At 36.3% G+C, this 17,026-nt stretch overlaps 1 protein-coding gene across 1 annotated transcript; it reads right to left on the bottom strand.

Annotated features, from left to right (window-relative positions):
- Window positions 1-405: 405 nt before the first annotated feature.
- On the bottom strand, window positions 406-9,821 carry lhx6b (LIM homeobox 6b). The gene is made up of 9 exons (XM_014996971.2): window positions 9,361-9,821; window positions 8,677-8,807; window positions 7,467-7,598; window positions 7,135-7,256; window positions 4,262-4,482; window positions 2,930-3,030; window positions 2,753-2,848; window positions 1,499-1,676; window positions 406-628 (listed from the first exon to the last, which is right to left on the bottom strand). The coding sequence occupies exons 2-9, from the start codon at window positions 8,677-8,679 to the stop codon at window positions 546-548; spliced, it is 936 nt and encodes a 311-aa protein (XP_014852457.1). The 5' UTR covers window positions 8,680-8,807; window positions 9,361-9,821; the 3' UTR covers window positions 406-545.
- Window positions 9,822-17,026: the final 7,205 nt, after the last annotated feature.

The raw sequence follows: 17,026 nt of genomic DNA, 5'->3' as shown, positions 1-17,026 counted from the left end.
GTCAAACTGACAGTCACTGCAGGTACAATCTGACTCTATTTTCTGTTTTTTTTTTCTATGACCTTCAAAACACACACACATAAAATCAGTCTCTGTTTTGCTCATTAAATAAACCTGGTGACAGATCTGATGCGATTTATTTACAAACACTGAATGTTTCCATGTAGAGACACTTTAAAAGTGCCTTGAAAACAAGAGGTTTAGATCTGAATAAATAAGAGTTCCCGTTTTTCTGACAACAGTACAACAACCAACAACATTAAAGCTGCAAAATGTGCTCATCCTGAAAAAAGAAGCTGAGGTTTCTCCGTCGTACTGCTACAATGCTCCTCCACTCTGCCGTTTGAAACCGCCCGACGTACGAACAGGAAGAAAGTGAAAAAAGCAAAAACAGGAAGTCTTCTGTGCTTCGTTTAGAACAAAGATAAAAAAAAAAAATATTCCCAATGTTTGCTTGAAGGTTTCACCACAGTTCAGCTCAACAGTCTGACAACCAGCTGAAACGGAGGTAACCGTGGCGACAGGCGTCCGTGACATCATCAGGGTCAGCGGCTGATGGGAAGCTGCGGCAGAGCGATGGAGGGATGAGTCAAGTGTCCGGGGGAGGCGAGGACGGAGAAGGGGTGAGCTGGAAACGAAGGAGAAACGTTAAAACGCCGTTTCAATTCAGCCTGGAGACGATGATGATGAGGGAGAAAGAGGGAGGAAGAGCGTCTCGACCCACTTCAGAGACCCGCAGAATCAGAGTCCATTTGAAACTATAATAATATGAAAATAATACCACTTCACAACAGAGGGTCTTTATAAATCAGATAAAACACTTTAACGTAGAATAGAAGACAGAAATAATAGAAAATATTAATTTATTTGTGTTCGCCTGCCCACAAGCTAATTTTTACCAAACCTAATGTGTGAAATTGATAAATTAAAGATGATTTAACTGTTTTTAATCTGTTAATCTCTAGAATAGAGCATAATAAACCAGAACATCTGTATTTATTCTTATTCTCTCCTAAAACAATTTTCTACCAAACCTCATGTATGAAATCAGTAAATTACAGATGATTTAATTGTCTTTTATCTGTTAAGACTCTACAAAAATCTAACAAAGTTGCTTCCTAACTGCTGAGACAGACTTCTTGTTTTGAGAATAAATGTTTTGCATTTTTATTTTCAACAGTTACAACAATCAATCTGCATGTGTTACTTGCCAAAATAGTTTTCTCCTAATCTTTTGGAATTAAATTTACTTAATTTGTATTTAACTCTGTTTTCAAAACGTTACCTCCACTTTTTTTGGCATCTCTTGTAAAAAAAAAAACAAACTTAAAACAAATACAATTTGGTTGTTAGAGGCTTCATTTGTAACAATATCTGCAGTTTAATAAAAAGCCAAATAAAAAAATCTTAACATTTCCCTCACTGTTTTAACAAAATTGAACATGTTGCTTAATAATGATAAAAATCCACTTCACAGGAATGCTGGCGTGCCACTGACCGTCCAGGTATCCGTGCAGAGCGAGGAGGTGCGGTCGGTCCGGGCTGCTGAACGAGGAGTAGTGGAGATCCTCTGGAAGCGACGGCGGCATCCTGGACAGCGGCGCGCTCTGGGGGAAGCTGCTGCTCTGCGGCGGCGGCTGCTTTTTGTGTCGGGCACGGCAGTTTTGAAACCAAACCTGGAGACGGAGACAGGCAGCGTCAACGTGGAGCAAACGTAACGACCTCCTCAAACCCAAAGACTCACTGGGCTAAACATGGAGGACTCATTATTCCACTCTGCTGTAAAGATTCTTAGATGGATTTGGAGAGTTGTTACCTAAACTTTAAGATGTTTTAAAGAACACACCAGAAAACAGCAAATTAATCTTTCTTGTTAACAAAGGGGACCTATTATGCAAAATCTACATTTTTAATGTTTTCATGTTTCCATTTGGGTCTGAACTGCTTCTAAAAACAGCTAAAGCATTTAAAAACCCACCCAGCTGTTTTTTTTGGCAATGAGCTAATGTTTTTTTAGTGTCTGGAAAATGAGCCGTTTCAAAAACCTCCTGAATCTTAAGTCACGTTCCAGGGGCACTGGGCTGTTACCTAGCAACCCCAGCAAAGCCCAACCCGTTACCTAGCAACCCAAGAGGAGCTCCAGCAGTTTAACCAGCTGGGTTTACAATGCACTGTGCAATGGCTGCTGGGTAAGAAATGTGTTTTGTTGTCGACTTACCACTCAGAAACAACTTGCAGCATTCTTGTTGGTTGTGCAGGAAGCTCTACTTCTGCTTTTCAAAGATGTACGGTTGTAAAATTGTGCATCTATTTGCAGCCATTTTCAGGTGTGAGTGTGAATGTTGAGTTGGGGGCGTGGCCAGCAGCAGCTTATTTGGAGTTAAAGTGACAAGAGGCTCAACAACTCAATCTCAATCTCAATCAAAACAGACTAAAATCTCATTATCTCAGAAGGATTTTGAGCTAAATATGTAACGAACATGTTTATTGTAGCCCATAGATCCATGAAACTTATTCAGGGAAGCATAATACCTTTAAAAAATATGACAAATTAAAAAGTCATATAAATATCCTCTAGTGTAAAAATACAAAGAAAATAAATACCTAAAAACTCACTCATCTGAGTAACTAGTAACTAGTTACATCTACTCAGTTAAATTTACTTGAGTAACCTTTTGGAAAAAAATTACTTTTAGGAGTATTATTACTATGCGGTACTTTTCACTTTTACTTGAGTAATGTCAACACCTGCCTGTATCACTCTCCTGCTCAGTCCCGTCATTTCTGCCAGTTTCTGCAGCGTCTGAGCGTCGGGGTTGTTGTCCTGAGCGAACTGCGTCTGCATGACCTGCAGAACGACGATCCAGATTAAACGACAAACTGCTGGGGGTTAAACTCAGATTGAGACAGCTGGAGGGCGGAGACAGACCTGCAGCTGCTCGGCTGTGAAGGACGTCCGTGCCCTTTTGGCTGGTTTGGGTTGGCAGTCTTGATCTGACGGCAGCGCTCCTTCCAGAGTCAGACCTGTCCCTTTGAAGCAAGCGGATTATAATCCAGTCATCAGATTATGTGGAGATTATGTGAATGCAGAAGGAAATGTTTAAACTGAGATAGTAACGATTCTCCAAACATGGAGCATAATTAAGGTAATTTGTAGCAAACATTCACAGTTTAAAGCAAATATTAAATATTTTCAAGAATTAGAGACAAAGTGAGAAAATTCAGGAAAATTAAATCTGTGTTTGATTTATATTTTATTATTTCGCTCTTAATCTGCAATGAAATGAGGCACAGATAACAGAAACGAATCCTTTTAGTGATCAATTCAACATTTATTTAAATTTGGTCAAAATGGGTTTGATTGTAAAGTGTCTTCAGAAGGAATTTGTTGTTAGTAACTAAAAATCTTATTGTATTAAAATAACAGCACAACATGGCCGCCTCAAAGAGCTCAGAGAAAAAAAAAACTTATGATGCTTTAGAAAAAAACACCTGAGGTTGAGTTTAACACAAAGAGTTTAACACAAAACATGCATCATTAAAAAATCACTTTGAAATATAATCACTATTTGTCACTCTTTTGTTGGATACACTCCAAAAACACAAAGTATTTTTATGTTACTATACTTGGAAATAAGACAAAACTAACTTACAAGTAACATTTCAGCAACTACAAAAGCTTTTTTTTTTTTTAATTATTCTTAAATATTGGTAAAAAAGTGCCATTGGATCAAAACATTTTAATTTATAATATTTGAAAAATTTATTGTCTCATTATTTCACTTATAACTAGCAGTTTATAAGTGAAATATTAAGGAATTATTGATTCAAAACGAGTTCCTATAGCTGCTGAAAAGCTACTTATTTAAGATGTTGTCTTACTTCAAGCGTACTAAGATATCATGAGCCGGAATAGATTGAAAGTACTTTGTGTTGTTATTGTTTGTTTTTGCAGTCTATCAAAAATAAGAGTGCCAAATAGTGATCATATCAAACTTTAAGTTAATTTTAATTAAGCATGTTAAACGTTAAACACCTAAAGGCTAATAAAAGTTGAATTTATCATTTGATAATATCACAAAAGCTGCACAAACTTAGCAAAATTATTTTTAAAGCATTCTCCCAACAAAAAACCCCCCAAGCAAAAATAATGATGCTTGCACATCTCATATAAACATCTAGATTAATTGTTTTACTTCTCGCCTCCCTACAGGCGGTAGCTCTCTAATAGTTTGCGGTTGATGCTTGGTGGCTGGGTTACCGTTCTCTGCGGCCCTGCGGAGGTTTTCCAGCATGATGTCGTAATGGCTGCGGCAGAGCACCCGGCCCTCCACCAGGCCGAACTCCTCCCCAGTCGACAGCTGCCTCTTGCAGGAGAAGCAGGCGAAGCAGGCCAGGTGGTAGACGCTGCCCCGCGCCCGCCTCACCCAGTCGCTGGCGAACACCTGCCGGCCACACTGGGCGCACTTGGTGCCGAACCTACTGCAGGGGAAGAGGTCAAAAGGTCAGGATGTGCCGTGGTTGGTCAGTAATCCGATTTAATTCAACGGATACAGTTGGTTTAAATCTGTGCTGATTAGCAATGCTAGTAAAGTTAAAGTTTATTCAATTTACTTGATTTTAGTGTTTACATTACAGGTGTCAAACTTAAGGCTCGGGGGCCAAATGTGGCCCGCTGTAGGTTTTTATGTGGCCCTCTAGACTCCAGATTACATCAATACGTCCCTCCAGTTTTTCACAAATCCACAAAGTTCACACAAACTCAACAGATCGCCACATTTTTGATGAATTTGCTGCAAATTTTTGTCAAAATTGGTCAAAAACATTGGGCTTAATTGACTGCTGCCTCAGCTTTGCTTGATGTCAAGTTATAGTTACAGCAAGGAATAAAAAGTCACATTTAACTTCACACATTAGCGCAAATATCATAAAAACTCCTTACAAGCATTTCTAAATTAGCACCACAAAATCTGTGATTTTGATTACAAAGAAACACAAAAACAATCGTAAAATCCTTAATGGACAATTATTTATTGATAACATTTTTGATTGACAGAACTACTCAGGGTTATTTAATTTCCCTTTGGGATCAATAAAGTATTTTTGAATTTGAATTGTGCAATTAGCTATGTTACTGGAACACATGTTGCAAATTTAAATCCCACCTAGTTATTATAAAAATGCTCTTCTTGTTTTCTTGGTAATGTAAATAAAATGAATAAATTATAAACATAAAAATAATGTAAATGCTGCTCACCTTTATCAAACTCAACAGTAAACGCAGGAAGCTGCCATAAACATTGAGCTAGGTGACAATAAATCATCCACTGATTGCAAAAATATAAAAAAAAAACAATATAAACAACAGTATATTAATAAAGTACCAGAAATTAAAACTAAAATCTGAAAATCTTGAGATTTTCTACTTTACAATTTTTGACAAATAGACTGGAGCCTGGAAGGCAAAATGCAAGGCAAAACAAAATATTTACTACAACGATGCAGAGAGAGAAGCTAAAGGCTTTAAAAATGTGGAGCAAACATTTATATAACAAAGAGAAAATAAACTTCCAGCTTCAGGTCTGTCTGTTGTGACATAATGGAAAATATAGAAAAGAAATACAGAATATCAGCAGATGCTTTTGTTCACATTGCAGAGATAAAGGAGTTAAAACTAAGACAAAAGCAATACACTGCAAAAACACAAAATCTTACCAACTATTTTTGTTTTAGTTTCTAAATATCTCATTACTCTTAAAATAGGATAAAACTAACTTATAAGCAGTTTTTCAGTAAAATATAGGAGCTTGTTTTAAGTAAATAACTCTTTAATATTAGTAAACAAAGTACTGTAGTTTCACTGGCAGATTATTTTGTTTATAGCAAGACATTTTCTCATGTTACAAATAAAATAATCTGCAGTGGGAATAATACTTTTACAAATCAATATTAAGGAATTACTGACTTAAAATAAGGTCATAATCTAGCTGAAAAGTTACTTATGAATTAGTTTTGTCTTATTTTGAATGTAATGACCAGAAATTAGACAAAAATACTTTGTAAGAGTTTGTGTTTTTGCAGTGAAGAGAGAGTTGAGATCAGATCCTAAAACATCGGTTTGATGGATGTGATGCTTCATTCTGCAGGTCAAACTCTAATAAGTCAATTAATTTGGGTTTGAACCACCAAAATTAATAATCTGTGAAAACAATCTGAAAAATAAACCAAGTCATTAAATTAGAGCGAAATAAATGATTTACCTTCAGTTTTCAAGGAGACCGAAACTCCAGAGACAAACGTAAATATTAAATCCAACAGTTCATAATTTAGGGCCATTTTGTAGAATTAAAAAAGGTTGCATTGATTTGTTTTTTTATTTTTATTAATTTTAAAGCCAATAAACCTTTATAAAAACATATTTTATAAGGAATTTTGGAATGTTGTTTAAAAAAAATTAACTGGGTTCCAGAAATACCACAAACAAATTTTTAATGTGTTTTAAGATGAAACAACAATTTTAAGACAGATTTATTATTTATCTAAAATAGTGAGAGCAAAAATCTATTTAGCTTCAGTAAATTAAAGATATTATTAATTTAACATTTTAACAATAATTGGATTAAAAGGTATTTAAAAATAAATCCCAGGTAAGACAGGAATGTTTATGTTTGAAGTAATCTTTTATTTTACCAATATCTTAGCAATATTATTTTGAATCTAATAGAAAAAAGAAGCTAAAAATTAGGGTGATGGCAAGGAGGCCTTCCAACCCCAAAGACTTAGAAATAACTTACAATAAGCAAATAAGCAAATTGGGATTACAATTAAGGATTGTAATCCCCCCAAAAAATGAGAATACAAAGGGATTTAAAAATGTTTCCCATTTTTAAATAAAATAAAAAAAGATTTTAAATAGTTGTTCTTTTACATTATTTCATTATCTTTTGTGTTATTTTCTGGTTGTAATTAACACATGATAAATAAAAATAATTTTAAATCTAAATCTGGGATGCGTGTAGCTATCCATTATTAATTTACAAAACACAAATGTAAATTTAGCTGAAAAAAATAACACGTTAGTGTTTAAGATACATGTCAAAAGCCGCTTTTTTGTTTGTTTGTTTTCGTTCCTACCTGAAATAATCCAGTTTGCAGAATATTTCTTTGTTTTTGACGTAGCAGCTGCTGCTTTGGCGCAGCGACGCTCTGCAGACTGAACACTCCAAGCAGCCCAGATGCCAGTTCAGGTTGTTCACCTGCCACAATTAAATGCAACACGCATGCGCTAATTAACGAACAGTTTGCAGAAACATACCTTCCCGCAACACATTTCAGACTAACTGTTTTACGTGTCAAGTTCCTGCAAGGCGGAACAATGACGTTTCGATTGCTTTAAATGTAGAAAAAGAATGCATAATTTCAGAATTGAGGTAAAAAATAAATGAATAAAGGTTAAAATGCGTCACCTTCAGCAGGTAGCGGTCTTGGATCTCCAAGCCGCAGCTGGCGCACTGGTTCTTGGCCGCAGGAGGAGAGCAGAGGCAGGCCGCCTCCAGCGGGCTGGACTCCCCGGACTCCTTCTTCACCTCCGGCTTAGACTGATCCACAAAATAAAATAGAACACTTTAAAAAGAGCAGGACGCACCGAGGACAAAGTGAAAACTAAATATACATATATAAAAATCTGCGTGCGCAACAACCCAGATTTCGGTTTTTGTCTTTTCTTTTCCTTTTTTTGTTGCCAAGCAGCGTCCGATGTTTCTTCTCCTTTCATTTTAAATCTTACTACATGTTCTAAAAACTATTAAATCACATTTTATAGAAATTACGCCAACTTCCCCAGAAAAAACTGTTAAAGTTTGCGAAAACATCTAAATCTGTTTAGTTTTTTTTAATTTACATTATTTTAAATGTCTTTTCCTTATATAACAAAACCTAATACCTGTTTAGCGATGACTAAAATGTAAGAAAGACAACATCATTTAAAAATTAAGAACCGGAGCGTATTGTTCAAAAGCTTGTTCAACTTTAATTTATAAAATTTTTTGAGGCAAAATTCAGGTTAAGTACATCTTGGGTGCACTATGGTTCAAATAACAATGAAATGGTTTAGCTGTAGATTAATTTTTAAGCTCACATAAACCGCTCTATATGATTGTCTGTTGCAGAAAACATTTACAACAAGAAAATGTTTTGAATAAAAGAATAACAAGCAGTTAAGGCATTAACTTATGAACAGCAGTCTGTTTCATTAGTTTACCGACCATTAACACTGTTAGATTATAACTGTCCTATGTTTTAAAGTTAGAATGTTTTTTTTTTTAATTAAAAGCAACATGATGCATGGATGATAAAGCAGAGGAAACGCGTAACGCTATTTATTGCTTCAGCAGTAAGTAAAGTAAACCAACAAAACAGAAATTACTTATAGCATGTGGATTCATTTCAGTTTTTTCTTGCTGTTTTTTTTTTTAGATATGATGCAAGCAGACAAAAGCAGAAATTAATTTATCCATTTCCATCATTACAATTCCAGTAGCACGCACTGAGGTAAAGGAATAACAATTATTATTTTAGCGTTTAGTTGTCATTTTTGCAAATGTTTGAGCATTTTCACTACATCTCTTCTGTCGCTCCTGTGAATACTTAAAATAACTTACTGTGTTTGTGACTCACCATTTTCGGGTCTTGGTCGCTTCCTATTCGGAGTGGAGACCCAGTTTTCTCTGCGCATTACGCATCTCTGCTCCAACCAGCGCTACACCCGCTCCGAAACAACGTCTTACAGTTTCTCCTGCATTTAAACCCTGGCAACAAAAGAAATTTCGATGCAATTAGACATAAAAAAAACACACTATATATGATCGATCATTCCTCTTGTGCGCAACGGAAGGTTGCGTGTTGCAATCACATGCGGTGAAAAGAAAGGATGGCACTATATGTGCAATTAGAGGCGGATTGAAACGCAGCGCTCGATAAGAGGCAACCCGAGTGTCAATTTCAGCTGTCAATCAGGGGGAGGCAGCCGCGCCACCAAGCTGAGGAAGGGGGGAGGCGCGGCGCGTCCTAATTTCAATAGCTGTATAATCGAAAATCGAAAAATCTCCAAAGTGAAGAGGCTCAATTGGAGATCGCTCTATTCATAACAGACAATGCGCAGAAACTGCTGCTGATCTCGAGACATAAAGGAGCCTGATTGTCTCTTTTCTCGTGATGGACCCATTTAGACACTCCAGGCTCCCCTCAGTGATTACAGCTGCATTCATAAAGTGCCAAAAATCTGCGTTTGGGGGGCAATCTGGACCCCGTGTTGTCCTTCACTTCTCGAAATTAACAGGAATGCAAGATTATGTTAATTACCGGCTTGGATGTAAACACTGGAGGCAGCGAAACGAGATGAGATGGTCTGCAGAAACTTCAGAGACAGAGGAGCTCCGAAATGCGGCGAAAACATCATTCAGGGGTGTGAAACAGTTTCTCCAGGCGGAATAAAAAGTGTCCAGATAAATCCGTGGGTTGGTGAAGAGAAAGTCCAACGTTGATCCACGCAGAGGAAGTTTGCGGGACTGGAGCAACGCACTGTGACCTGAACTGATCTGATCTCCCGCCTGGACTCAGAGTTTACACCCAGTTAGCAGAGGCAGGATGTGATGCTGCGCCTCCTCTTTTACTGGGAAACACACATCCTAAACTGGTAACACAAACTGGGTAAATACTGAACAACATGTGTTGTTTCTAAACATATGAAGCTAATTAACTTTCCCTGGTGTAGGAGCTAACTGCAGGACTGATTGTTCAGCTCTCTTTAAAGAGGCAGTATTAAGTGTTTTCCAGGGAGATAGTGCCATTTTATAGCACAATAAAGTAACTGTGGTCCCTTCAGTTGTTATAAAGATGCTGAATATATCAGATATGATTTACAAGAAATTAGACTTTGTAATTTAATGCCTTGAAATTGGGTCTCTGTCTCTTTAAAAACTTCTGCTCTTTCTGAAACTTTGCCTTCAGGAAGTCACAACATGGCTCCTCTATTAACCCTTTAAAAACATTTTCACCAGCGTTTTACTGAGAAGTAGCTCGTAGTGCTACAGCTTGACCAGGTGTTTGCTAATTTGTGCTGGCTAGTCTGAAGGAGCTGAATGGTGGAGTCACGGAGGACGAGCGCCTCAAAGCAGAAGCTGGTAGTTTGGAAGCTGCAGCTCTGAGGAGGAGCTGCGTCTCGAAGGCGGGGCCAGGTCCACCAAGACGTTTTGTGCAGCTGAATGGCTGCCATGGAGATTAAAGGATTTCTGAAACAGTCACGAAAGAATAAAATCAAATTTCCAGATGCATTTTTGATGAAGGAAGAACATTATAACATGATGTAAAGCTAAAAAAGTACATTTTACATAATACTGCCTCTTTAAATGTTTTCTCCGTACACTTCTAATCGATCTGATTGCCTTGTTGATTACCCCAGTAATCGATTATTCCATCAATTATTTTGACAGTTAATCAGATAAAGTATTGGTACATTTTGCAGACTTTTCATTTAACCAGTTAACTTATTTTATACAGTATTAGGAATACATTAAAAGATGCAAATAAACAAACTCCTTTTTAAAATAAGTAAATAAACATTTTATTGCCTAAAAAGCAATAAAATACCATTACTTTTAATGAAAGATTGATTATAAACATGCATCTGCAGTAAAAGTACTTCTAACATCAACACGTGAAAATCTTAGTACTTGTTTGTGTGTTTCTTTAATTTACTCAGATCATTATAGAATAGATATTTATAATATTTATTACATTTGAACTTGATTGGTCTAATTTTCATTCATTCATTCGTTTCTCCAACTACATTTCTATTATCATTTAGCAAATAGATAATAAAGATTTCTCAGTGACTTTGAGAAAATAGAATAATTTTTTAGATGAGGATGAAATATGAAATTTAAAGTATCTTAATTATGCTCCAAAAGACCAAATGACTGCAACAAGCTCAAGAAACATTTATAGTGATATGAAACGTGTTTTATAAAAAATGGAAAATGTCATTGTTAGCTTGATGTGGTGCAACATGATGACAAGAAAAGGATAAAGCACAGAAAACTATGGATTTAGACCTAAACTAAAAAATATAACCTAATCCACATGTTAAACAATTTCATTGATTTTGTTGTGACACCAATTGATTAGGTGATGTTTTATTTTTTTTATTATTTCTGTTGCTATTTGTTCTCTTATCTTATTTTGTAGATCAATAAGCCCCCTTTTTTGCTTTTTGTTAGTCTTGTAATGTTTGTATATATATATATATATATATATATATATATATATATATATAATTTTGAAAATGTTTTATTTTATTTTCCCTGGTGTAGAAGTTACACCAGGGAAAGCTCCTACACCATGAGCTGAATGGTGTATTAACCCTTGAATCTGAACTAAAAACATTACTCTTTCATTTACTGCTTTACATTTTGCTACTCTTCAGTCATTGTTGAATTTTATTAATACTTTAATTTTATTACTGTAATCCTCTTTATCTCTTAACATCACAGGAATACCAGATTATAAGCTGTTGTAAAAACACCCATAAAGTTGTGGCCTTTTTGAAATATTCCCGTTTTTTCAGACTTTCTTAGAGATACATGTTTGATGATTGTACAGAAAAAATTTCCTCCAATGAGACGTTAATGGTTATTGACCAGCATTTTGTAACGTCATCGTCTCACTCTGCTTGAATTGTTCCTACAGTGCTCTTCAGCCTCTTTGTGCTTCGGCTGTAATTACCTGAGAGCAGAAGTGAACTGGTCCTGATGGAGGAGGACTCAGACTGGGGAACCTGGTTATTTCACCTCCATTATCGCTGCACTTTAGTGACATTACCAACGCACCAGTTTGGGCTATTGTTGACTGGTTTTGACCATTTTCTCACTAGTGTAGAGTGGATCCATTGAGTGATATTTGAGGACTTCTTCAACCCACAAAAATGTTATGAAGCATGTTATTTGCTAAAGTAGTGAAATGAAAAAGTTGCTTGCTCAAATGATTCTTAAAAATCAAAATTTTTTAAAGATGAGGTTATCTAAATCCAGGCATTTTTTAATACAGTTTTGCTCTAAAACTTCATTTCTGTGGCGTTTTCTTTGTGCCACCAATTTAGGAGTTCAGTGAAACTGATGTGAGTGCATATCTTTATGTAAACAAATAACTTGTGCTGTTCAGTCAGTTGTTAAAGCTCCATTATAGTGCATCTCCTTTGTATGGAATACCAACAGAGCCAAGAAGATGTAAAATTTCAGGTGTCTTTCGCACTCAAAGTACACGGCTAACAACTACATTCACAAATGAATTTTATTTAATTTCCCTTTGGGAGCAATAAAATATCTTTGATTTTAATTGAATTTGAAAGTGTATGTAAATAAACCACATTGGCAGCCAATTACAGGTGGATATTTCTTTCTTCATTTCAAGTTTTAAAGGATAAGCTATCTCAGCTGCGATAAAATCTGCAGACGGTTCACCAGTAGCAGTTTCGACCGGACAAACAATAAGTGACCAACGAACTGCCAACACAAACACAAACTGCTAAACCTACTGAATAACTGTGTCTGTAGAATGAGACCCAGAGGACAGATTGAGCGCTGCTATTGTAAACAACGAATGACGGCGGAGCGGAGGCGCGGGTTCACATGCGGACAAAGTCTTATGTACAACTCTGAGAACGGGGAAGCCCCGAGTCCGAAGGTGGGGACCTTTTGTCAAAGTCCAGTAACAATGCTTGTGTAACAGCTTTGGATTCACTAAGAGCTGAAAGTCCAGGAGAAGGAACCAATCCCAGAACTCCCAGTTAAACCCAAAACCAGATCCACAGTTTTTAAAACCAGTTCGAAATATTTAGGTCAGTTTTACATCCAAGATCCATCCGTCTATCATCCATCCATCCATCCAGTTTCATAAGGACCAGAAATTCCTTAGAAATGATGAAACTTGACTCTTCTGCCTGGATGATCATTTATAACTCAAAGATTTGTTACAGTTCAAACAAAGTTTTATGTGGTTTCAGAGTTGTTATGATGACAAGACCAAGAATTATTCTAACAATTTGTGAAAGTCTTTTCCAGGATTCAAACTTTAAATATTTTAGAAACCGGCTGCAGGACATCAAAAACCACAAAAGGTTTGGTTGTTACAGAAAACTACATTTTTCCTGTCTTATGGCGTCTTTGTTTGGAAATTAATACTTTGAAAACATTAAAACAATCTTCAATCTTAACATCAAAAAGGAAAATCCACCAGTGCTTCTCTTCTGCATGTCTTTTTCTAACACTAGTGATCCATTCATCAAAATCAGGTTTGTGGCAAAAAAGAAGCATCTGAAAAATACAGACCAGAGGTGGAAGCAACAAATATGAGCCTTTTTTCTATGCTTTGTCTTCTTGCCATCACTGCCAGGTTATTGCAAAAATAAAAGTCATCTACAGACAGCAATGCTAGATCAGAAACATTTTTCTGGGCTTTGCGTTTCTTATATTTACAGATTGCTTAATACACTAGGAAATGAGCTTGAGTTTCATTCCTGGTTTATGTCGATGCTCGCCTCTGAAACAAGAAGGATGGATGATTTTCTGTTTGACATGTTGGCTGAAGGAAGGAACATGCCGCTGCAGTCTTCTTCAGGGATTCAAACATTAGATGTTTAAACAGTAACCTTTAACAACATGATACTTTAACAACATATGTTAATGCGAATTAAGTTTTCAACAAAAATGTCTTGCTACTTTGTGATTTGTTTTACTGACAAATGTCTGAAGGAAGCAACATATTTATTTTGCTAAAGGTTAAAGGGAATCTATTGTGCAAAAGTATGTTTTTGTAATTCCATTTGGGTCTGAACTGTTTCTACAAAAAGCTCAAGCATTTAAAAAACCCCACCCATTTGTGTCTTGGAAAAATGTTAATGTTTTTTGGTGTCTGAAAAATGAGCAGTTTCAAATACCTCCTGAATCTTAAGCCACATTCCAGGGCCTCTTGTTGCTACTTAGCACCACTGTACAATGGCTACTGGAAAATAAAAGTGCTTTGTTGTTGACTTTCCCTCCAGAAACCACTGGTTGGTTGCACAGGAGGCTCCACTTCTGCTTTTCAAAGATGCACATTTGTATAATTGCGCATCTGTTTGCAGCCATTTTCATGTGTGAATTAAAACGATGAGTTGGGGGGCGTGGCCAGCAGCAGCTTATTTGGATTTAACGTGACAAGAGGCCCTAAAACAGCTCAATCTGAAAGGAAATCAAAGTACTGACCAGACTAAAATCTCATTATCTAAATTTGTGTTAAAATGTAATGAACATGTTTTGTATAGACCAATCCTAACATGTTCAAGGAAACATAATAGGTCACATTTTAAAGTCAAAGAGCCAAATCTGAATTCCTTTGTAACTCAACCAAAAGCTGATCGCCTTGTACAGTTCAAAGATGCATCATGAAAAATCATCAAACTCTCTATTCATTACAAATAAAAATAGAATCAGTACATGATGTGTTTAAGATGGTAGTTTAAAACCACATGCTGTGCGTAGAAGGAAATTCAGGATTTTCCAGGAGTAACCACAAAGGAAACAGGGATATGTGGCTAAAACAAAGAGAACCGAGTCTGTAAATGTTTGATTGTTGGAGATGAATTTGATGTCTCCAGACTCGACATCCAGCAGCGTCCAACGTTCAACAGGCTGCGTCCACCGAGATCAAACCCGTCTAGATTACAGTCCTGCAGCCAAGCTTTCAACAAACAAAGGAAATGGCACATTACCCCATCGCTCTCTCTGAAAAGTTGCACTGAAAGAAAAAAAATCTCTCTCAAAATATTCAACAAATGCAAGTTTATTTGAAGTATAGACAAGGAAAAATGAAGGGCTTTTTTTCTGGGCTTGCACTCCATATGACAGCAATTTGGGAGTATTGTGTGTTTTGGCCCAGGCGTGTGGTCCATGATAGATGACAGGGGAGAAAATCACGAGCCGCTGGCTCGAGCACAGACATGCAAATTGCTTTCAGCTGATTGCTAAATTCTGTTTGATATTTATCAAGGGGATTACAGCATGTGTCTTATATGCAGACAGGAAGCAGCTGATCCGCCCCACCACAGGAGGGCGAACTGGGAGCTGAAGGTTTCCCTCAACCAGGTGAAAGTGCACCAATAGATCTAATGTTTCCCCAAATTAATTTGCTTTAGCACAACAAAACAGACGCAATCCAGAGATCCAGATGTCTGAAGAGCATATGGAAATCCAAAATCTTGTTTTATTAATGTGCTTTGACTTTTGTGGACATTTTGCAAACACTTTTATCAGTTCTGGCTACAGGAAATATTCAGCAGTGTTTATTTTATTCCTCTGCATCCACCTGGGGAATTGAGCATGCTTTTGTTCTCTACAAACTGCAACAACACATCAGCCTCCTCAGTGGCTACATGCCACAACAGCTTATTGTGATCAGTGGAAAATAAATTACAGAACATTAAATTCCACAGAAAAGAAACTTTCTTCTTAGATCAAAGGTACAAAATGCACAAAAAAAACCTAATTTACAGGAAGCGTGTTTTGGCATCAGTTCATATAAGTGGGTTGGATCAGCTTCAACACAGCACACATGTGGCTGCCTGCCATGTAGTCAAATTACAGCAGAGAGAGCCAGACAAATGCATCCATGTTTGGCTTCTGAAAAGCAAATAAAAATAAAAACATGATAAAACACATTTCTTCCTTTTTATGATTTTATTCTATATTTGGAGGAGAAAAACTGTTCCTCTTGCAACTTGAACTTTTCCATATTTTGTCACAAACAAAAATACATTTAAGGACTTTAATGCAATAGATCAAAGCAAAGTGGTATACAATTCAGATTTTTTACAAATAAAAGACTGAAAAGTGTGGTGTGCAAAAGTATTCAACCCCCTTTTCTCTCAGAAGTTGCCTGATGACTGCTAATAAATCCACCTGTGTGAATCTAATCTAATCTAATCTAATCTAATCTCAGATGCTGTGTGACGAAATATGGAAAAGTTCCAGGGGTATGAATATTTTTGGATTGTAGTCTTCCCCCCAAAGTTCAAGCACTTTTTAAGCATTTTCAAGTTTTTCAACTTTTCCAGCACCACACTTTAGAGATAAGAGCAATGCAAATGAACTAACAAAGACCATTTAATTTCACTATTAATGATATAATTTATTACTAATAATAATGTCTTGATAGTATTTTTCATTCTAAAACTAAAACACTAAAACTTACAATGCATATTTATCCAAATAAATCATGTTAATGTAAAAGACCTTCATGCTCAAATTAAATGCTTAAACACAATAAAAATCTCTAAAAAAATGTTCTTGCTAAGTTTTCTGTCATTTAGCAAAAATAAATAATTTTTGTAATTTGAACCGGAAACAAAAAACTTTGGCCTGATTTAACATCAGACAGTGAGAAAAAATGTCTGTCTTTTTGTTCGGTTTGTGAAAATATCTGGTTTCAACTTCAAATAACATTTTCCAAATTTAGGCTTTTGATCAAATGTTAGATCTTTATTACAAAAGCCCAGCCTGTTACCTAGCAACCCCAGTGGAACTCTGCCAGTTACCTAGCAACTGAAGTGGAGTTCCAGCTCATTTGGTCAGCTGGTTTTACCGCTGTATATGCAGTACAATGGCTACTGGAAAAGACAAGTGTTTTGGAGCAGGCTCTACTAATTTAATACTTTTTACAGATGTATGGTTGTATAATTGTGAATCGGTTTGAAGCCATTTTCATGAGCGAGTGTAAACGTTGAGTTTGGTGGCGTGGCCAGCAGCAGCTTAGTTGGATTTAAAGTGAAAAAATCCCTAAAGCATCTCATTCTGAAAGGAGACCAAGATAGGCAGAACTGAGCAGATTTAAATCTCATCATCTAAGAATGATTTTGTGCAAAACATGCAATGAACATGTTTATAGCCCATAGACATAGATAGCCTAACCTGTTCAAGGAAGCATAAAGGCCACATTC

This window comes from Poecilia mexicana, unplaced genomic scaffold, assembly GCF_051168715.1.
Source record: "Poecilia mexicana isolate PSO_F unplaced genomic scaffold, ASM5116871v1 scaffold_9, whole genome shotgun sequence".
Classification (NCBI taxonomy): Eukaryota; Metazoa; Chordata; class Actinopteri; order Cyprinodontiformes; family Poeciliidae; genus Poecilia; species Poecilia mexicana.
This window is presented reverse-complemented; position numbering and strand designations above follow the sequence as displayed.